The sequence below is a fragment of the Ochotona curzoniae genome, unplaced genomic scaffold (assembly GCF_017591425.1).
Source record: "Ochotona curzoniae isolate NIBS_2020 unplaced genomic scaffold, NIBS_Ocur_1.0 contig_2321, whole genome shotgun sequence".
In the NCBI taxonomy this organism is placed as follows: domain Eukaryota; kingdom Metazoa; phylum Chordata; class Mammalia; order Lagomorpha; family Ochotonidae; genus Ochotona; species Ochotona curzoniae.
This window is the reverse complement of record NW_024465421.1, coordinates 15,222,879-15,245,650: the sequence shown is the minus strand read 5'-3', so window position 1 is coordinate 15,245,650 and position 22,772 is coordinate 15,222,879. Positions and strand designations below refer to the sequence as shown.

Genomic DNA, 22,772 nt, shown 5'->3' with positions numbered 1-22,772 from the left:
GGAGGGTTTGCAAATCAACAGAACTCATGGATCACGGTCACATGGAGTGGCCTCTTCATTTCTAATTTTTAAAATCTGTTCTTGTTGGTTTCTCGTGTAACAGATGTTTTGGATATATTCCTAGGGGTGCTACTGCTGGATCATATGGTATGCAGATTTTCAGTTGTTTGAGTGTCCTCCATACTAATTTCCATCATCCCATTGTCTACACATGTCCAACAGTTTCATTGGGAATCCATCTTTCGTCTGGATGCAGGGATACATGTTCCATTGTACCCCCATGTCTGTATACAATAGACCCCAGTACTCTATCACTATATATTACCTTCTCTAAGCCAAGCTCCATGTGGCAAAAGCTGCCACATCTCTCCGAAAACACATACCCCAACTGAAAAAACTCTCCTGGGTCGCAGTGCCACCCTTGGCCCTCTAGAGGACTTTAAAGGGCGAGCTGTGGACATCTCACAACCCAGTCAGTTGGATACTCCCAATTCCAGGCTCTCATGGCAGCTCAAAGACAGAGGGCTCCTTGCCATGACTTGTCCAGATCCCTCTGAGGGGTAAGAAGTTCTGGGTTCTCAACTTGTTCAAAATGACTACGAGTAGTATCAGGTGAATCCCTCAACCCACTCTGCTCTCTGTATTTCTGCCTCATGAACGAAGGGGTTGATGTTTGTGTTTTCTTGAAGGAATATCCAAATTGCCATTTCGGGATGGCCAGCTGCTGTCCTGGAGGCATTGTCAGTTCTCACATCTTCAGCGATGGGGTGTGTATGGTCAATAGGTTCCATGTGGCCCTCAGCTCAAGCTCCTTCTCGATCAGAGAGCTGCCTTGCTTTGTGCAGAGGGCTGTGCACCATTTCCAGAAGGAGAGATGGGGGTAGGGAGAGACAGCGAGCGAGCTATGGAATCAACCAGCTGAATGAACACACTAAATCAAAACGATTCAGAACAGACCGAAAGGAAGCCCTCAGGGAAGTTTCATGGGCATGTCCCCAATGTTCCATTGGCTTGAGAAAAGTCACCTGAGCATATCTGAGCACAAGGCGCCCTAGGAAACATGATCTAGCATGGGTGAAGAGGAAAGGGCAACAGATTGACCGATGACGTAAGAAAAGCCTTGTTAGCTGTGGGTGGCGTTGCCCTTACTACCATCCACCCAGGAAGCATTTTACATTCATACTCATACTTGTGCCTTCACCCGAGGAATTTCCCCAGGAAGATATTGCAGTGATCCAGCTGGGAGATCCAAAAGCCTTCTCCAAGGGACATATGTACACACACAGGCCACCCCAGCAGAGGCCCCGCGGAGGTCGCGGTCTCTGCATCCCAGGATGGATGGTTATCCTATCTGCCACTGAGCAGACCACAGACAAAACAGGACTGCAGAAAGATGCATAGTACTGCTGGGGGAGAAAAAAAAAAAAACCCACACAGCCACTGTTTCATAAAGACAGTATTTTTTTTTATTATTTTAAAATTCTGCATCTGAAAACACAGTATGACAGAAAGCATCTATATACACCTGCAGTGTTTTTGGTATGATACAGTATTTTGTACATCCACTGTTTTTCTGCAAAAATGTTGCTTTGTCAGACAGAAACAAACTCCCCTAGACGAAAAAATACAGCTAAGGCACAATTTTGTTGTGGTGGTGGTTTTCCTGCTAAATGAAACAGACAGAAAAGGTGCAAAAACGGGAAGGTCACGCAATTGATGCCGAGAGCCACACTCTGCTTTGAGGAAATGATTGGAGATTGGAACTTTGAATGTTGGTCAATTGCAGATAGTTCAAGATCTCTTAAAATACTCCTTTAAATAAATAGCAAAATATCTACATCTTTCTGTGTGTGCCATTTGAATTCACTCTTTTTTTTAAAACTTTATTTACAGATTCTTTTTTAAAATCAATACATTACAAAATATTTCTGTACAGTTTTATGCATATTATGATCTATAACAAAATAGTTATTTTTAAAAACTATATCACCACATGTCTTTGAAAACAATGAGGGGGACAGTAATAACTTATGGTGAGGCCTCTCCAACAAGTACCCAAATAAACACTATCGACAACGTAACTGTATCTTTAAAAAATTAAAAATAATAATTAAAAAAAGACAAAGGGACTACAAAGACAATTGCGTTCAATTCCAGCGAATTTCCTATGAAAACCCTGGGGTTGTCTTTGGCCTCCATTAGCACGGAGTAACAGGAGGAGGTGTTGTCTCAAGGGGAGGCGGGGGTGACCGCTTTAAGAACACGACCCTTGTGCTGGGATACCTAATGTGATCCCATTCCAGGCAGGCAGGACAAGAGCTCCAGAGCCTCTTCCAATTCACCCTAGAATGAGGACTTGAAGTCACCCACTCACGGGGGAGGGGCAGGACCCATTTAGCCAGCTCCTCCCAGCAGGTGCCAGGTTCCTCGCCCCTGCCCCCTCCCTCTGAGGCTTAGAGAATGCTCTAGAGCTGGCAGCAGCTCCTGTGAGCACCCAAGCCTTCATCTTGTCTTTCCTAAAGACACCCTTGGTGGGAGATGTTCCTGGCACCTACAAGGTGCCGATGGGCAGCTTTTCACTTCAGAGGTGCCCTTAAGTGACAGCCAGCTCCCAGGTGCTCTGCCTTCTGTGACATTGGAAGGACTCAGAGAGAGAGGGTGGTCGGCTTTCCCGAAAATAATTTTAAGGCCACATTTCAAAAAGGAGAAAAACCTAAGGCTTTTGGGAGGAAGGGGGGAAGATGGGAGAGGAACATGGAGAAGCAAGTGGGAAGGGAATGAGGAATGGGGGGCATGGAGTTAGGAAGTTGGTGGGGGTGGAGCAGCAAGGGGCAGAACCTGCTTCCTGGTGGTGCCTTGGGCAGAGGCTGGGTCCCACAGCCAAGTGGAAAGAAAGGAGGCCACTTTCTCCCCAGCTGGGGCTCAGCAAAGACAACGCGAGGGGTGGACGCAGGTGGGGCGAGAAGCCTTCCTCAGGCTTAAGAGTACAGTATTCTGTTTGCAAGGTTAAAAAATAATACTTCTAAGAGAGAGAGAGCAAGAGAGGAGGAAAAGGAGAAGAGAGACAAGAGAAAGATAGAGAGGGATATTTGCATAGATCATACATTTAGCCCCAGTGGATTTGGACACCTTCCCCTCTCTAGGTAAACTTCTCAGCAGACACAATGAGGTAGCGTCTGTGGTGGACCCATGAAGCAGAAGCAAGGAGGGCATCCCATGAGTGTGTGCGGCCCCATGTGGCTTCCGGAGGCAGAAGGTGCTGCCAAGACCTGGGGTCCAGACAGAGCCTGGCTGTCCTGCTCCTCCTGGACCCTGCCCTGGCCACACAGGCCACGCTTGGTGGGATCCCTGATGGTGCAGACCCAGACAGATGGGAACCCGAGCGTGTCTATGCTGCAGCCCTCAGGACTCCTCCGAATCCTATTCCTTCTGTTCTGTAGGATTGTCTCAGGGAGGGGAGCGGCCAGTTCCGCACGAGCTATTCCTCTCTGCACTTCCCTAATGCCAGGGATTTCTTCTTCCGTTGCCCCAACTCCACCCCAGGGAGCAGATGTTGCCAGCTATGCCCATGTGGGAACTATGAGCCATTTCTTTGTGCTCTTTTTTTTTTTCAATTGCCAACACTGAAAATTAAGAAAAAAAAAATCTTGGCTTATGGTTTTCTTTGCCTAAGTGGAAGCTTGCATTCCCATGGATTTGAACTCTCACATGAAGCAACAGTTCTGGATGGAGCATGCACTCGCCCGGTGGTGGCCTTTGTCTAACTCCTGTGGACGTGAGTCCGAGACCTCAGCAGGTATCTATGCCTCCTGCTTAAGATCTGTGGCTTTGGTCTGAAAGGCGTCCCGGGCTGTCCTCTAAAGCTGCACTATGCTGGCTACTGCTTGCCTATCCCTGCCCCATAGGTCCTGATTCCAGAATAAACTTCATTGTGAAAAGGATCTTTGCTCCCACCCCACCCCTAGCTGCTCCAGCTCTTTCCTGTGCACCTGCTCCACAACGGGGGCCAGTGTCCATCTCGTGTCTGTAAAAGCAGAGAACCACAGGATGCTCAGTCCCCGCCCTCCCAGAAGAAGACACCACCCACTGGAGAAGATACAGCCTTCCACTCTGGGCTGGCGGCTGGAGCTCACTCACTCACTCACCCTTTGTAAATCCCTTTACATTTCCAAAGTGAAATTGACAAGTGAGAAATGAAGCCTATGGGAGCCCTAGTCCCACTGGAAGACCTTTTTCCAAGAGGAAGGAGGACCAAATGTACTTCTTAAATCCAGGGGGCCTGTGAAGTGGCCATTTATTTCTACCTTGGAGCCATGATGCTGGACAGCAGCCTCGGTGGCATAACGGGGCAGGTGGGAAACAGCCCCCAGCCTATGGAGGCCACAACTCTGTGTCTTCCGTGTCCTGGGGCAGCCACAGTTCAAGGCTGCCTGACAGATGACCTCCAACAAATAAACCATTCTCGTGCCAATGGAAAACAAAACAAAACAGAAGTTACACTGTCCCTTTCCCAGGACAAGATGTCCTTTTCTCACATCTCACTGGGCTTTGTTTGCAATTTCCCCTTTTCCTCCCTGCTTAACCAAATGGAAATCTGCAAAAATTATCCTCTGGTCCCCAAACACAGAAGACAAAGGAATGCTGTGTGTGACTCCCCGAGAGAGGGGTGGTCCCCAGAGGAAGCTGGCTCTTTCATTGTTGCACTTGCTTCAGGGTGGAGGGAAGCGACAGACAAGAGGACCCTGCCTGAGTGCCTGCAGCTCCCATCATTCAAGCGGTCCTACCAGGGCTTAGCCCCATACCTCTGCAAAGAACAGAGGACTCCAGCAGCCAGGCGAGGAGGATGGAAGAGGTTTCCCTAAATGGCTGTACTGGCTGGCCCCTTCCACCCTCAGGGATGTGCTGGTCAGAGGCAGGGGCTGGGGGCCATGATTCCCACAGAGTCTGGGAAGCCACATAGTGGTCCCTTGGGCTTTCTAACAAAATCTGCTTGGAGGCCAACCCTGTCCTGGACAGGCAGCTCATGCAACAGCTTCCCTTCTGTCTCCAATGGTTCTCCCTCCAAAGGGAGTCCCCTTCCCTCTGATGCTATCACTTCAAGACCCAAGTTGGGAGATAGACTTGGGTGAGATGGGCTGAGGGGGCCCCTGCATGAAACAAACAGGGGCAGCACTCAGCAAGGCACCCCTACCTCTACCTCCACACTGCTCCACTGTCATGTCCCTGTGCCTAGGGTGGGCATGGTTCAGGAATCCCAACAATTCAGAAGGAAGAGCCAGGCTCCAGGTGTCCCGAGGGCTCCCTGCAGCCAGCCAGTGGGTGATGCAGGTCCAAGCCTTCTCCTCATGGGGTCCAACATCCCGGCTATACTCAGAAGAAGGGGAGGCTCAGAGGGAACACAAGGCAGATGCAGAGACGGAGAGAGAAAGGGGGGCCTTTTGTGAACAAAGGCAGCTTCCGTTAATAAGAACATAATCGACAAGCTGCGAAAACAGCACCTACGAATTAGTCATGGACTAAAACATACAAATAATAAATTATCTAAAGTGTCCCTTCTCTGTGTTCTATGCAGCCAACAGGACACCCTACCTCTTGCTGGGTGAGGGCATCGGGCAGGGCCTTGGGAGGGCTCACCACAGTACCTCCAACCCCGGAGGATCACTGACAACTTGGGGTATGACTTTTCCCCAGGAAGATGGGACTGTAGGAGGCAGGGTGGCCCTCCAGGGGGCGCATGGAAAGGAGCTCTCCCAATCCCTGACCCTGCTTTCTGATAGCCCACACAAAGTGAAAAATACTAGCTTGGATTTTGTTTTGTTATTTCAAATGGCCTTCCTGTTTGTGCCACTCCACCTGCTATTTGTCTACTTTGCATGTTCAGTTGGGCCGGGTTGGTAGCTCAGCTAAGGAAGGGCCTGACATTACAAACCAAAACTGCAACACTGCTTGCTGGTTCATGCAGTCTGGCCACTTCCAGCAGCACCAAGGCAGCGAGTCCCAGGGGCTTTGGGCACCTGAACTCAGAACCAAAGGGCTCTACTGGACGATGGGCACTGCTGTGCTGTCCAGTTCAGGAAGTTTGTTCCAGGCAGGTTCCCGTGAGTCTCATGGCAATGGCCCCCTAAATTCTCAATTTCCGGGACCAGAGGTCCAGGGTCTTGGTCTCCAGGCCGTGAATGGCTTAGAGACTTGAGGCTCATATCTACAAGCATCAGCCCGGTTCCGCTGCCAAAGGAGGCAGCCTTAAGGGAGAGGGGGGATCTGGACCAATCTCTCCCACACTTCTGGATGGGCCTTGGCCATGTCCCAACCAAGACTTTCCTGTTCATCTCGTTGACGAAGGAGAACAGCTCAGTCCATGAGGGACTGGTGGAAGGCTTGAAGCCCTCCCAAGCCTGCTAGACTCCCTGGGGGAAGGGCCTGTGGGCTCCCAGGGGCCTTTCATTTCAGGGCTGGCTCAACAGTTAATGTATTCTCCAGCTGAGAGAAGCGGGTGAGGCTGTAGATCAAACTGGAGGCCTGGGCAGTGCTTGTCAAACTGGATTTGGCAGAGCCCTTGAGTTCTGAAGAGGTACCATAGGAGATGGCCTTGGCATGGCCGGCTGAGCTCTGGGAGATGACCTGGAACCTGAAGCTGCACCCACAGCAGCCTGGACTTCATCTGCACCTGCACCTGTACCCTGAGCCTCTGTCTATTTCTGTACTGAGCAAGCCAAGCTCTGCTGCTCCAAACGAAAGTGTGAGACCACTCACTGGCAGGACTGGAGAGGGTTGGTTGTTGGGGTGGTTGGGGGAAAGGTAAGAAACCTGCAGAACTTGTGGTTCAACCAGAAGAGGTGAGACCACCGCTGGCATGGAGCCATCTCACAGCTTGCTGAGTGCAGGGTGCTGGCAAACCTACCCTGGCCTCCAGCTCTTCCGTCTGCATCATTCTATAGCCAGACAAGCCCCTGGCACAAACAAAGGCTTCCCTGCACTGGGAAGCCAGAGTTGAGGCCCCACCAAGCCCTCTGGGCAGCTTTCCTGTTGAGATCCTGTGCGGCCCACATGTGTCCGGTGCTACCTGAGCCGGCCATCGGGTTTGACGGCCCCCAGCTCCGACTTGGGGTCAGGGCTGAAGGAGCTCCAGGCTGTCTGGCTGCAGGTCTGCATGACCGGGCAGGCGGAGGGGCCAGTGGTGCAGATGTCCATGGCGGTCCACATCCCGCCCACCAGCGAGTCCAGCCAGCCCTCTAGCACAGTGCCCGTGGCCGCTGCATTCCTCCCGGCCTGCTCCACCTGGGCAGGGCTGATGGGCAGGCTGAGGACGGGGTTCAGGCTCTGGAAGCTTTGCTCCATGTAGGCACTGCGCGGGGGCCCGTTGTGCAGCTTCAGTGTCTCCTCTGTAAAACAAAGGGAAAAGTGGCAGGGTTAGAACAGCCACTCAGCAGACACCTGCTCACCGCATGCGCAGGGCTGCACTGGGCCGTGGGCACCACCTCATCTGAGTCACACAAGTCGATGGCAGCATCTCTGATGGTGGAGAGACTGAGCCCGCCAGGACAGAACCCACAGGAGATGCTCGTTCGACATGGGAGATGCTCTTCAAACAGGAAGCTAGTGTGCCATGGAAAGATGCTTAAAGATCAGTTTACCTTGGTCTATGCATAATGAATTTCCAAAAAAAAAAATCGAAAGAAATGAATATTAGCAAAAAACATGAATTTCATATTTTTGGTACCCAAAGAACTGATCTTTTAATTCGGTTTTCTATACACTTTGCAAAATCAGCTTGCATTTGTGGAATATCGTTCATGGTCCAGACATCCACTGATGCCTGTTTTTAAGCATCTGTTTTTTGCAAGGTGTTCACTCAACACAAGCTTATTAAGCCTCATCACTTTGTGAGGTATATTAACTTGACTTTTTTTTGGATAAGAATGTAGTAAGTACCTTTTTCCTGTAGGTTCCAGACTAGTCTAGGTAGTGGGAAGTGCCAGACAGGCATAGAATAACTATCTAGTAGAGGCTGACACCAAGAGAGATAGACAGACCACAACCAAAAGCAAGCCGACACATCCAGGTCAATTTGGAACCTTGTACCTGACAGGGGTGGGATGCGAGACCACCCTGACCCTCATGACAGCTCTGCCTCACTGCAAACCCACTGTGCAACAGCTGCTCTGGCCAGTTCTCCTCTAAGAGCCCAGGGCAGCAGTCAGGCTACTGGGCTTGCCTGCCCCAAGTCCCAACTTCTGACTTTAACTCAGTCTGCCCAAGTTTCATATCGCGAGGATTAATCAGGCTAACTCCTATGAAGTGCTTAAAGTGGCAACTGCTTGGACAAGTTTAGCCAGGTTTATTATTGTTGGTGTGAGACGTATAAAATACACACACACACACACACACACACACACACACACACACACAACTATAGGGCTGGCTTTATCAGCCCAATTTGACTCAAAAGCTGTTTTTGTCATCAATATAGACCACTGTAAGCCTATCCAGCAACTGGAAAAATCAAGGAATGCTTTTGTTTTTGCCTTTGGCAGTCAACCTTTCAAAGACTTGATTTCCCCATCTATAAAATTGGAATGTTCATCCTGGCATCAGTTAGACCCACAGTACTGGCAAGAAGCAGAAGCAGTTTTGTTTTACAAAACTTAAAGGAAAGAGCAAGAGAGGGCCATATACTATCTTCCAGGACTTGAAGATGGGGAGACACTATGTGTAGGAGATGGCGGTGAGAGAAAGAATTGAATTGTTCCCATTTTGAAGACCTTCCTAATAGCAGCTTCTTTTTTTTTAAAGATTTATTTTTATTTTTTTTTTTATTGGAAAGGCAGATATACAGAGAGGAGAGACTGAGAGGAAGATCTTCCCTCCGATGATTCACTCCCCAAGTGAGCGCAACGGCCGATACTATGCCGATCTGAAGCCAGGAGCCTCTTCCGGGTCTCCCACACGGGTGCAGGGTCCCAAAGCTTTGGGCCGTCCTCGACTGCTTTCCTGGGCCACAGGCAGGGAGCTGGAAGGGAAGAGGGGCAGCCGGGATAGAACCGGTGCCCATATGGGATACCGGGCGTGCAAGGGGAGGACCTTAACCACTGCGCCGTCGCGTCGGCCCCAATAGCAGCTTCTTGTAGTGTCTCATATAAGGCTGCATTTATAACTAAGACACGCTGATGGTGTCTGGGGAGCTGAATTTCACCCAATTGGACTTTTCTCTATCCTGGTGGCAAGGGATGGAAGTATCCACCAGGGGGCCATGCAGCTTGCCACCTGCTACAAGGCCGCTGTCTCCACCCTTGCCAACCAGCAGAGCACGGCAGCCATGCTACTGGGCTTGTATTTCTTCCATTATGTGTGCTCCTGGGTGGGGAAGAAAGAAGACAGACATTATGCCTACCTTTCTTTCTAATAGCTACAAGAACACCACTGGCTGAATTCAAAACCTGCCTCGAGGACCAGTGCAATGGCTCAACTGGCTAATCCTCTTCTTGCAAAGTGCCAGGATCTCATATGGGCACTGACTTGTATCCCAGTTACTCCACTCCCCATCCAGCTCCCTGCTTGTGGCCTGCAAAAGCAGTATAGGGTGGCCACCCAAAGCCTTGGGACCCTGCACCTGCATGGGAGACCCAGAAGAGGCTCCTGGTTCCTGGCTTTGGATCAGCTCAGATTCAGCTGTTGCAGCTCCTTGGGGAGTGAACCAGTCGATGCAAGATCTTTCACTCTGTCTCTCCTTCTCTCTGTAAATTTGTCTTTTCAATAAAAACAAACAAACCTTTAAAAATGAAACCTATCCAAACAAACACAGATAAAAATATCATTCTTCAAGTGCCAATGCTTTAGGATGCTGAGGGGCTGGGGTGCCTGGTTAGAAGGCGGACTAGGTTGGGCATGGGGCAAAGAGGCATAGCATGCACTGAAGCCATCTTTGGTCGTGCTGTGAGCGGGCATGTCCTCTCTCTCTCTGCTTCTCATGAGCTGGACACCACCATGTTTACAAACTGCTTCCTGGTCCACTTCTCTCTCTGCCATCAGCAGACAGGGTGGCACTGGCTGTCCTGGGTACAGCAGAGCCTCTCCATGCCCTGTCCCCATCCCCCTTGTGGAAGATGATGTCTCGGGGAGGGAGACAATGCAAACTGCTAAGTGGCAGGAGATCCAAGAGAAAGGAGCAGCTAGCAAACACCCCAGTGCTGGAAACTAGATATTGTGGTTGATGCAGAAAACTCTTATGAAAAATGAGGTTAATGTGGGAAATGCTATTACGCTATCAGCTCATGATATTCGCCTCTATAATTAAATTTTCCTCAATTCCACCTCATCAGATTTCTTGAGATTACCAGGGACGCATCAATAGCCAATTACTCTTGATGAATCATTTTACAAATTGCATTGCTCCCACCTTCGTGTTCCTTGTCACTGCAACATGGTTAACAAATATGATTACGGACGCGCTGGGGACTGCGTCCTGGGGGGCAAAACCATGCTTGCGTCACTCAGTGCATGGGTGGGAAGTGCTCTACCAACCGCAGAAATGCTGGAAGAAAATCCTGGGGAAATCAGGACATACAGATGTTCACTTGCAGGGTGCTTTCCTGGGGTGGGAGTGAGTCTGGGACTGGTCCTACAGGTGTGGCTCTCCCACTGCCATTCTTCAAGTCTGCCTTTGACCTCTTGAGGTGAGGCTACAGCTATGGCACTCACCTAGGGGGGCACTTCAGTACACTAAGTGAGTGGGTTCTTTGGGTGTCGTGCCTGGTTTGTGGGGGAGACTGAGGAACGGGCTTCCAGCTCCAGAAACCACCAGGTCTCTCTCCTTCTGCCTGTTTACCACAAAGATGTAGCAGGAGCTGACAGAGTTCACTCCAAGGCCCTCCCCTTTTCAGGGGACCTTCCCATCTCTATGCCCTGCTCTGCAGGGCACCCATGCCAGAGGTGTTTACTGCGCCCAGAGTCTGTATTGCATCCTGGCCTTTGAGTTTGTTATCTTTGAGATAGAGAGGAATGTTTCCTGAATCAGGTTCCACCTCTGTGGATTCAATCTATTGCGGATTGAAAATAATCAAAGAGAAGAACTGAGTCTGTGCTGGATACATACAGACGCTTTCTCCCCCTCCTCATTACACTCTAAGTGGTGCAGTGTCACAGCTATTTCCAGGCATTTACATTACACTAGCTATTGTAATCTGAATGTGATATTCAGGAGGCTGTGGGTAGTGGGTTATAAGTGAATCCCATGCTGATCCTATCAGGGACTTGAGCATCATGGATTTTGGCTTCTGCAGGGAACTCTAGAACTAATCGCCCATGGATACGGGGGGACTTGGAATCTTGTTATTAGAAGTCCTTTTATGGATGCTTCTATACAGGCACACAAGGTTTCACATTTAAAATCTTCCATGGGGTAGGCACTTGGTCTCGTAGCTCAAACACTGGTTAAGCTGCTTTATCATATCAGAAAGCTTAGTTTTGATACCAAGCTCTACTCGGAATGCAGAATGGTGATGGTTCAAGTCTTTGGATCCTGGTCATTATTGATGTGGGAGACCTGGAGTGAGTTCTTGGCTCCAGGCTTCAGCCTTGACCCAGCCTGGGTCACAGTGGGGACCGGGAGTAAACCAGTGAGAGGATGGGCCATCTTTCTCTTTCTATTATTTCAGCATATTGATAGGCAGATCATTATCAACACCGCATGAGGTTTGTGTGTCCACCGTCTGGGAGCCAAAACCAGTGGTTCCTTAGCCCCAGAAAATCCACGAAGCAATGGGGCCGAAGCAAGTGTCAGCACACACCATATTCTTCCATCAGATAAACACACAGCTTCTATGATGCCATGGTCATGCAGTAAAAGCATTGAGAAACTTCTCGAAGGATATACTCCAAATTGTTGGGTGGTACCCCCTCCTGCAGGCAGGATTCCAGCAGTGAGAAAGACATCTCTCTCAGTGCAAGAAGGCGGCGGGGGAGAAACGGAATGTAAAAATGTAAAATTAACCCCGTGGGAGAAGGTGGAAAATCAGGCAGGCATGCGAGGTGTCTGGCACCCTTCTCGCTCTCTGTGTCCAGTGGAAACCACTGTGCTTTGTGGTGCTGTCTCACCAATCCTGAACCAACAGGTGTCATGCTTTTGGTTTTGTGGTCTTTTGAACTTTTAATAACTGCTCCCTAATTGGGCCCCTTCCTGTGACATTCCCCTCATTGATATGTTTTATCGAGTAATCCAGCCCACACTGTGGTTCACTGGCACGCATGGCTGAGCTGCGTTCCACTGGGCACACAGAACTCACATGGCTTGTCCTTCGGCACGGTGCTCATTTAGAGTGTGTCTGAGTCTACAAACACTACAACCATTTCTGCACCTGTAACGATAGGGCCTGTGATTGGGGTACAATTTTCACGTGTGTGTCCTATTTTACTAGGACGTACTAAGCCATCTTCCAAGGCTGTCTTAGCAGCTTACCTTCCCCCCGCTAGCCCTGGAGAGATGACCTTTATCCTGCAGTGTTAGTGACCTTATCACGTTGTCCGACCTCCACGGTTCCCAGCATGGCACAGAAGCAAAAATCTCCTTTGGCTCTCCATCTGCATTTCTCTCATTATTAATGGGTTTGAACACGTTTTCATACTGTGTGGGCCAATCATGCTCTCCCTCTCCTTCCTCCTTGTGTAGCAGCGACTGGCAATCTGTTTACTCTAATGGGCAAGAGCCAGAGTCTTTGGTACTCAGTCAAAGGACACAACATGGAAATCAAAGGGCATAGCCAGGTTCTTACAAGACTACGCTTAGGAAAGCAGGCAGGCAGTATGCCTGATCAGGCTTGTGGCCAGTAGCGTGTCCATCTCTGATGCTACGTGCACAACGTGCCGAACATGGCGTAGCAAATCACTCCCACTTGTACGTGATTTTTGTTTGCCTCATGTATCCTATTTTTGATGAACAGAATTCCCATTTTCATTATGGAACAAACATGACTTGCTAAAGTTCAGTCTGTACTTGGGTTGATTTCCCATCTTGTTTTAAATGTGAGTAAGACCTCCTGGAAGACCAAGGATGAGCCTGTAATGAACAGGGATTAAATTCAAGGACAGGCGATGCCACCTTGGCATGCACATAAGAAATTCGCTGGTTCTCCAGGGCAGAAGAGCAGGAGAGCAGCCCAAGAGCAAGGAGCATGTGCCCTGTGTCTGGCCAGCCACAGGCTCCATGAACAACCATGTACCCCGTATGATCAACCCTGTGCCCCGTGTCTGAGCAGCCACATGCCACTGAGCAGCACTGTCGGCAGACCCTTGCAGGGACTCCAGGAGCACTTACCCGGCTTGATGGGCTGCCTGTTGGAGAAGGTCAGAGGGGCCACGAGGAATTTGGTCTCTGCCACCGGCACCCAGTGATGGAGGATTTTCACTGTCCAGACCCCAGGCCTCAGGGGCAAGTTCAAAGGGGGCTTGTAGTGGGTGAACTCAGCGGTGGATTCGATCAGGATGTCGTAGGTGGCTGCGATGATGTTGACAGGATCCACCCAGATGATGGTCACAGTCACGTTGGGCCCCTTTCCCCATTTCTGCATGCCCACTGGCTCATCCATGGGACCCAACAGGCCCCCAAAATTGCGAAACAGCCGCTCCTTGGCATCCCAGTCAGTGCCAACCTGAAAGACAAGAATGAGAATGCTGGGCCCAAGCTGGGGCTGGGATCCAGGATCGCCTGGAAACCTGTCTGCTGGGCTTCATCAATGCATTTGGCAGATTTAAAAAAAAGAAAGAAAGAATAAAGCCCATCTGGGAGATCAGAAGACCTGCAGTTCCTGCATGAACCGTCGACTCTTGTGTGCCCAGGACATGGTGTGTGCTTTGAACTCGAGTTCCACATGAAAACAACCCAGGCAGGAGAGCTGCACAGCAGAGATCCTATTTCCAAACTGAAAGTCAGCTGCTGCCACCAGCAGGGGGCGGGAGGGGCAGCCTGAGGAGCTGTCCCATCCCCTGTGACCCCCACAATCTTCTCCTTGGGCCGACCATGACATCTTCAGCATCCACTTCCAAGTGACCAAGCACCTGGCTGTATATACATGCTTCAGTTCAAGCCTTACACGCTGCTCCTGGCTTCCAACTCACCAGTGGTTTCCCACTATGTCTAAAATACTTCCTAAACATCCTAGAGGGCTCTTCTGCCCTTAGATGCCTCCTGTAAGATCCCACTTACACTGCTTTCCCTCTCGCTCATTCACTGTATTCCTGGTACATGAGCCTCGATGCTCCTTGAGCCTCCAAGTTCCTGCCCAGGGCCCCAGGGCCTTTGCATCCACTTTCATTGCTGCTCAGAATATTTCCCATCACCCTGGGCTGCTCCCTCTCTCTAGGCTTCAGCTCCAGAGTTAGCTCCTCAGAAAAGCTGTCTTGAAGGAATTAGCCTAGCGAAGGCAGGCCCTGTCATTCCCCAAGGCCCCACCTATCATACAAATGAAATTTTATTTTCTCTATGATATTGTTATTAGCCAAGCTGTCTTTGTTCATTTATTTGCTTGCTCACTGGCAGGCTGCCCAGCCAGACTGCGATCCCATGGCAACGGTGCCTGGTCTGGATGGTTCGCCGCTGTCCCTCTGGAAGCCAACGTCGCAGGCACTGAGCGGCAGTCTGCAGGAGGAGTCAGTCTCTCTCCTCCACGCCAATGCCATGGGATTCACACGAACCGGAGAAATTCGCTTGAGTGGCTTAGCAGCACTGGCCACCTGCTGTGAGTTGGGCGCCTTGCAAGGCCCTGGACGGTGCTAGCTCTACGGACTCTCAATGGCCCACAGCACAGCCCTGCAGTTCTCCACCTCCTTCCTATTCAGTGTGACAACTTTGTCCTTGACAACAGCTGAGAAGCCAGAAAGAAACTCAGGAATCCAAGATCGGGGCTGTTAGCATGACATGCTGTTATTTCTGCAGGAATCTTGGTGGTTTTTCACACTTGGGGGACCAGACCTACTATGGGAACTTTCACTGAGCAGTTGCCAAGGAGTGGCTGACGCTGTTTGTCATTGGCACAGGTGCCCGGTCACTCATCAGCAGACCGATAAGCAGCGAGAGCCCAGACAGCAGGCATTCATCTCTTTAATGGGACACTAATGTCTTCAGCGAACTGCTTGGGCCCCCAGCACAGCATCCAACTGGGCCACTAGCTAATTGCCCCCTAGTGCCAGTAATTTAACACCCCTGGCAGCTCAGACTCAGCCAGTCAATTATAAGCCTTAGTGAAACTGGTGTCCTCGCAGCAAACTCTTCCTGGTGCTTTTTTGACATATTCAGTGGGGTGCAGGTCAGCCATGGAGGGCTACAGAAAGATGTGCGAGGAAAACACACGCAGCCAGAGCCCCCATATCATCCAACACCCAATGCCAAATGCTCATCTTCTATCATCCGAACTCAGACACTTCATCCCTCCACCAGCAGCAGAGCTCACGGAGTTGAACTAGTTCCTTCCTGACATAGTGAAGTCAGACAGCAGGTGCTGGAACTCTGTGCAGGTGACACCGACCACACTAGGTCATGGCTTCCTCCTGGCGTCACTGCCCAAGCACATTCACTGCCTCATTCAAAACTGCAACTCAGCAGCTACAACCATCGTGAGCTGTCAATGACACTCAGCATTTTCATGTGACCCTCCTCATCTGCGGCCTGTGACACGTGCTAGGGACAGAGCTGTGAAAAAGACACAGTTTCAGCTTTCTGGTGGGCATACAATAATCAGATAAATAAGATCATTTTAGATGGCATTAATATGAAGGCTGTCACTTCAGTGGTGTAAGGAAGGCTTCTCTGAGGGTGTAGCATTTGGATTTAGCTACCAATGACAAACTAGTTAGCCATGTGACATGCTTTATGGGGGGGACATTCTGTGGGGTGGGGGAGTTCAGCAGGCACCCAGCTCAAGGCACAAACAAGCAGAGCATGTCTGATAAAGACAGAAGTGTGAGCAGGAAGGAGGGAGGCAGACGGAAGAGGCCAATGCCTGAGAAGCCTTTTGGGTCCAGAGGAAGGCTGGTGATGCTGGGTGGCACTGGGTAGATTCAGGTCCCCAGACGGGTGAGTAACTAAAGGCTGATGCACTCTAGGCATCCATGCATCAGTATCTCTTCTACCCATTGACCCATCCATCTCCCCATCCACCCTCATAGCCATTCATCCGTCCATCCACCCACCTACCCATCCATTCATACATCTACCCATCCATCCACCCCTCACCCACCCACACACCCGCCCATCCATCCACTCGCCCATCACTCATTCATCCATCCATTCATTTACTCACCCACCCACCCATCGATTCATGTATTCAACTTGGGTTGTGCTAACATCTACACTAGGAACTAGGAGAGAAAACCATAATGAAACATAGAATTTGTGGCCAAAGACTCCCAGGGTTCACTTTGATGCTCTTTTTCTTCCCTGCTCTGGTCCAGACTGTACAATGGGACTCATATTATTACTTCATTCAGAAACTGATTTGCTACTAGCCAATTATTGGCATAGGCTTAGAAGGAATCACCAGCTAGGATGAAAACTTTTAAGAAGCATAAACTGTGCTACGAAGAGACCAAGCACGTGGGTTTGTTTTCTTTGCTGATGACCACTCTACCCTGTGTAAGATGCTAGGTCCATTACTTAGTGATCAAGGAACTTCTCTAGGCCCAGCATGGGCTCCCTTATAGGGCTAAGTCCTCTGTCCCTCCATCTCTGACTACGAGAGTCAGCCCATGGAACAGAACCCAACCAGAGGGCTGCAAAAGGCTAGCAGGAGCGATGGTGTTCACACCCTTACCTCGGAGAACTGAAGCCTCCCAAAGTCGCTGGGAGGACTTGCAATCTTGAAGACTTTCTTTGGCATCACCCACGTCTCTAGTGTCTCGAGTTTGCTCACGGCTAGGTTGGTGGCATGGTGCTTGATCAGAAAGCCCTGGAAACGGTCGGCAAGGAAGTAGAGGTGGACAGAGGCGGGGTGGCCCATTGGGTAGTACCTGCAAAGGCAGCAGTTCATGGGTGAGGGAACCACTGTGTGGGACCACAAGTCTGGCTCCCCACTCACTGGGCTGGTGCTATGCTGAACAAGGCCTGTCGGACCCCTCAATATCCACCTGAAAACACTCCCTATGTCTCTATGTCCCCATGTCCCCAACGACTATGATTAATTTGCTGATTATAATACAGAATATGCAGACTTGAGGAAAGGAAAATAAAATGACCACCTCTGATGCCCCTTCCCATGCACAATGTCATTCACAGTTATTTATGGGGTCCCCTGCTGTTAGGTATTGAGGAGTGACAGGTGTAAACACTGTCATCCTGAGGTACTCCCCTCTGCCTAGCTCCTTTGCATATATTTGCATAATGACCCTATAGTTAGGCTACTGTTACATAGCCTTGCTATATTCAGTCTTTTCTGCATGGTATTACCAAGGCATTATTACATGCCTTTGAAAAGTTTGTGAAAACAGGATTGTGTGTGTAGCTGTGTGTATCTCCAGTATTTCATTCCAGGTGATATCACATTTTGCCTATCACCAAATGATAGCTTTTTTTTTTTTTTTTGCCATTCTAAACAATGGTGCAATAAACATCTTTGAGAAAAAAAAATTGGGGGGGGGAACATTTTTCACTTTCTCTTTTAATCTCTAAAGGGCTCTTCATATCTGCTGCCTACTTGTATCAAAAGCTTTTCTTGTCTTTCTCATACCGACAATGGGCTATCATCTTTTAAAATTACTACCAGCCCATGAGGTAAGTTCTTAGCGTAGCAGTCAGGATGCCCATTCGGACACCTGCACACCATAGCCTGGGCTGAGTCCCTGTTCAGTTTCTAACCCAGCCTTGTTACGCATCAGGTGATGTTCAGGTTCTTAGTTTCCTACGTGGGAGACCTGGACCGAATTCTGGCTTCCTGGCTTTGGCCCAGTTCCATGTCAGCTGTTGGTGGGCATTTGGGATGTGAACCCATGGGTAGAAAATCTGTCTATCACTCTTCCTTTCAAGGAAATAAAAATAAAGCTTTAGGAAAAGTGTTGCCAAACTGAAAGAAATATAAACACACACACAAATGTGTGTATGTGAAACATGCAGCAGGAAAATGGATTTCAATGCAAAAAAATTTTGAAATCCATGCCTAGTTCTGCATGATACACATTTTTTGCCATGTTTAAGAACAGTTTTAATATTTTTCCACCTATGCTGACTTTTAAAAGGCATGTCTTTGACCTGCCAAGGCTTGCTGGCTGAGTGGGCCAGGGAAGGTCAGCTGAGATGCCCAGAGTGGCAGGAGACACGCCGGGGGAGAACTCTCTGGCCTTTCCACTTGTAACAGAAAGGCTGCTGCTCTTGCAACGTGTAAATTGCAGCGCGATGAGAGGGTGCTTGGGCTCCTAAGGAACAGCTTTCCACAAATCACTGTCCCTGCTCAGCTAAATGCAGGCTCAATGTGGAGTTTTAAGTCTTTCTGTCCAGTTAGAATGACCAAGGACGCTGCCTGCCTGCATTGACACAACTCCTGTTGCTTCTGCTTTGTGATCAGGATGCCTCTGTGGGCTCTGGGGGGAAAAGCCTGTATCTCCTTGGCATTGTTGGGCATTCCTGGCTCATGCAAGAATGCTTTGCATCTGGACCGTGGGAGGGGAGAGCTCTGGATGTAGTGTAGAGCAGAGGAGGTAGTGGTGGTGGTTTACATCTGTGCTGTCCCAGAGGGCAGCGCCCAGCCACACGTGACTACCGATGAACACTCAGAATGGAATAAGTGTGGCTGGGAAAAACCCTTTGACACATTTGCTTGACTCAAGTAGCTACGGGCAGAAGGTGGCCACTGTACTGGACAGAATGGCCTTTGTCATGGAGGGGCCAGTGCACACCTGCTCTCATGCTCCCATGTCCTTACATCTCCTGGATGCAGGTGACTCTCCAGGCTTCCCTGAACCCACGAGTCTCTTTTTGCAACCCTCTTGAGTTGTCTTTGGCAAACAGAAACCTTGGCAAACTTATCCATAGGATGCCGCAATTACATTCATTTGGCCCACATTCCACCCCTCCCCCCGCCACTTCCTGTATTCAAAGATGGACATCGAAAAACTTAGGAGCTTCACACAGACATCTGAATTTCGGATTTATCTTGAAAAATCAAGAGATTTGATTGTCATTCCAAATGGACCTTCTCCCAGGATGTCCTGGAGCTTGGCCCCCATGGTCAGCCCACCTTACAGGGACTGCACTGAGGGGTACATGCTAATTGCCTGGCCCTGGTTGTGGGGCATCTGAACTTGGGGATTCGTAACAAAACACAGATATCCTAATCTCTGGACAGCGACTCACAAGTGCACTTTCTATTCTTGCTCTCTCTGTCTGCCATTGCAAACATTTCTGAAATCCACATGTGTTATTTTCTAATAAGAGAAAAAAATCAATAAACATTATTTTGATGAAAGGTTTTACTGCAGACTGGAAAGGCCCCATGTGCACGGGATACCCGGATCGAATGTGGCTCTCGGTGTGTGTGTTTGCCACTTCCGCAGTTGCTTCGGAGGAAATGATTCTCTGTGGCCTTACGGGATTGAGGTCCTTGGTCCTGATTTATTTGCTGACTTCAACACATAAATACATGGCATTGCCCACAGCGAGGCACAACGGTTCCATCACAATAAAAAATGAGGAAGAAACCAAAGGAATCCAGCCCCGAGGCCACCTGATGGCTCACTTCATTTCAAAACAAGTACCAGGAGAAAACACCAACAATCTTAAATAAATCGGGGGTGTCTTTCGGAATTTCTTAGAAGATCATTTACTTGATACATTCTAGGAGCCCGGCATGAAAGCTATTCTTGAATGGCACCTCCCAAATTTTGGGCCTTGTGCCAGGGACATGTTCTAGGGTCCTTGTAGTAGTGACATGCATGGTGCCTCTCGGGTACATGCAGTAGAGCAGGCACTCACTGGTGATCTTGACCCAAGGTACCAATGACGTTACGTGTTGGTGTGTGATGGGGGTGATGTGCCTGGACCACTTTGACCTTGTGGGAGGTTGGGAGTATGGCTACCTGGGAGAAGTACTTCCCACAGAATATGGTGCTTGATGACTTTTGATGACAGGGAATCCTTGGTGATATGAGCAAGGGAAGAGCATGGTGAGACAGCAACGAGGTTCCATGTCATATGATAGGCCCACCCTGGACTGCTGTAGATGGCTTAGTGCTAACAGTAACCTGCAGACCAGCAACAGATGAGAACTTAGGAGCACTTAGCACGCACAGCACTGTTAACAGGGACTGCGTGGCTCCAAGAGCAGTGTCTGAGGACTGTTGCCCTTGAACTTCACAACACCTAATGATGGAAGAATGATTATTCTGCTTTGAACTGAAGCTCAAAGAGAGTCATGCCTTGGTCCAGGGCAACACCTGGTAAGCAGCGTTGAGTTCAACTGTAGGTCACCCAACTCTGTCTTAACATGAACTCTGCACCCGCAGGGAGAGAGAGCGGAGCTCCAGGGAGTTCTGGCAAGCTCCCCCAGGCCTGCAGAAACCCAGCTTGCCTGTGTCTTCAGAGTAGCGGGGAACAAAATAGTTCCTTTTCCCTCCTGCTTCCTTCCCTGAGCAGAGGGAAAAGCGGGACAGTGAGGACCACACCAGAGACGGGCGCGGTGAGGATTGACTGGGGCGGGTAGCAAACCACACTTTCCTGCACTCATTAGCCATGGGAGGTGAGAGGAAGAGGAGGAGGAGGATTGGCAAGAGGCACTTCTGGGATGCAGGAAGTCAACAACAAGGAGAATGAGAAAGAAAGGCTTTCTGGAAGGAAGAGATGGACTGGAGCATCCTCCACAAGGCACATTAGTCAGGGTAGTTAGTGGTGGGCAGCGCTCAACGAGGCCGGCTCTGGCACTTCCGCTCGGGAGTTCCTTAGCATGATGGCAGCTGCCGACACTCAATCCTCCTGGCCACTGTGTAATATCGCCCAGTGCCAGGGGCTGCGGAACGGACGAGACGACTGGGGTGAAGAGGCCTGGTGGGTCAGTGATAGGCAGGGGAGATACGGTAGTGATCTTCCCATCTGGAACATTCCTGACGTATCAGCTGGGACTTGCTGGTGACAGGCAAGAAGAGACTAAATAGCTGGCTGAAGGCTTTTCAGGTTTTTTTTTTTAGGTGTTAAGGATCTTATGCCTATGCATGAGAAAGGAGTCCCTGATTTTCAGAGATTCATATTAAAATACTAATGGCTGCAATGTTGTGACGCCTAGGGTTTGCTTCAGATTGACTTGGGAGGAAGAGGAGGGCGTGTGTATGTGGTGGGGGAGGGAGTAGGGATTGCACTAAGGCGGACAGAGCAGGTGGTAATGCCAGGGCTGGGTGAGAGAAGCAAGGGCTTCTAGTCTTCCCTTCTGTATATATTTGGCATTTTCCATCATGCCAAGTGACCCTCTTTTCATCCCCAAGTCTGCACATTTATGGTTACCTTCCATTTCACAGAAAAATCTGTCCCCCTAATTTATGGTGCTGCCTTGTGAAATACATACACATCCAGTGAAAGTGAACCGTCGGGTAAATATTAGATCTGGCATTCTGCAAAGGTGAAATATAGAGCAAACCCAGCGTTGGTGGCTTAGACTCAAATGTAGCCGCATTGGGACTGGGACATGGTGCATGCAACAAGGAGTGGCAGGGTCCTCCTCTGTGCCCCTCATCCCTGGCCAGGGCTCACCTGCAGCTGTTCTCGCCAGCTGTGTGCAGGGCTGCTTCTGCCCGGTGCAGGCCCAGGCGGGCGAACGAGTGGTACAGGGTGAGTGTTACATCGCTCAGGCTATGGACTCCGTCGGGTTCATCATAGACGTTCTCCCAGTAGGAGCGGAGGCCTGGGGTACCTGCCGGGTAGTTGCCATATAGGTAGTAGTCCAGCTGCCCGATGACTTCCTGATTTACCACGGCTTCAAACTTGCGTGCGAAGAAGGTGGGTCGGGCAGTCTGCTGTGCTCAGGGAATTGAAAACAAACAAACAAACAAACAAACACATCAGTAACTGCAGGGGAAGGGACTGGGTGGCTCCAGCACACCTTATGGTAAGGAGCCTGTGGGGTTCCAGGTTCTAGCTCAGGCACCTGCTGACTGCCCTTGCTTTTAGTCTCCTCATCTGTGAAATGGGTTAGCCTGGGGATGGGAGGAGGGCTGAATGTGTTCACATCTGCAATGCCATTAAAGAGAGAATGTGCACTTGGGAAGTGACGTCCTGTGTCTGTCAATCAAATTAAGCCCTGCATGCCGAGAGCTGTGACATTTAGGGACCATTTAGCTGGCACCAAATCTGGGGCAGCTGCAACCTGCAGATACATTTTAGTGGGCTAGCAGAAAGTTTGGAAACATAATTAGCTGACAATCTGTGAAGAGCAGGAGAGTTTACAGAACTGACCTGTGGCTTCCCTTTAAGCAGCAACTGCTCGGGCACCACTTTCCCCCGAGCCCACAGCAGTAGCCAGTCATTAGATGGGGCAGGGGTGCTTCAGCTCAGCACAGTCTCCACCACTCCCTACTGCCTCTGGCATTTTAGCCAGCTTGAGACTCACAAAGGGTACCCCTAATATACTGAGCAGAATCTCCTGGAGTGAGTGTAGGGATGTACATTTTCCACAGGGCTTCTGGGCAATGGATTTGCATGGGAGGGTTTGATGACACGGCAGGTGACACCAGAGCCGTCTTCACAGCAGAATCACTAGAGCCAGGAGTCCTTGTTGAAACTTCTGGATCCCACACTTCCCTGGGGATGGGGC

General features: G+C 49.9%; 1 protein-coding gene across 1 annotated transcript in view; it reads right to left on the bottom strand.

Annotated features, from left to right (window-relative positions):
* Positions 1 to 1,446: 1,446 nt before the first annotated feature.
* XYLT1 (xylosyltransferase 1) overlaps positions 1,447 to 22,772 on the bottom strand; it is a 257,904-nt gene continuing 236,578 nt past the window's right edge. The window contains exons 9-12 of the mRNA XM_040973266.1: positions 21,713 to 21,975; positions 16,800 to 16,995; positions 13,310 to 13,643; positions 1,447 to 7,382 (exon numbers count right to left, since the gene is read on the bottom strand). Of these exons, the coding sequence (XP_040829200.1) occupies positions 7,060 to 7,382; positions 13,310 to 13,643; positions 16,800 to 16,995; positions 21,713 to 21,975 (1,116 nt within the window). The 3' untranslated portion in view covers positions 1,447 to 7,059. The remainder of the gene's footprint in view (positions 7,383 to 13,309; positions 13,644 to 16,799; positions 16,996 to 21,712; positions 21,976 to 22,772) is intronic.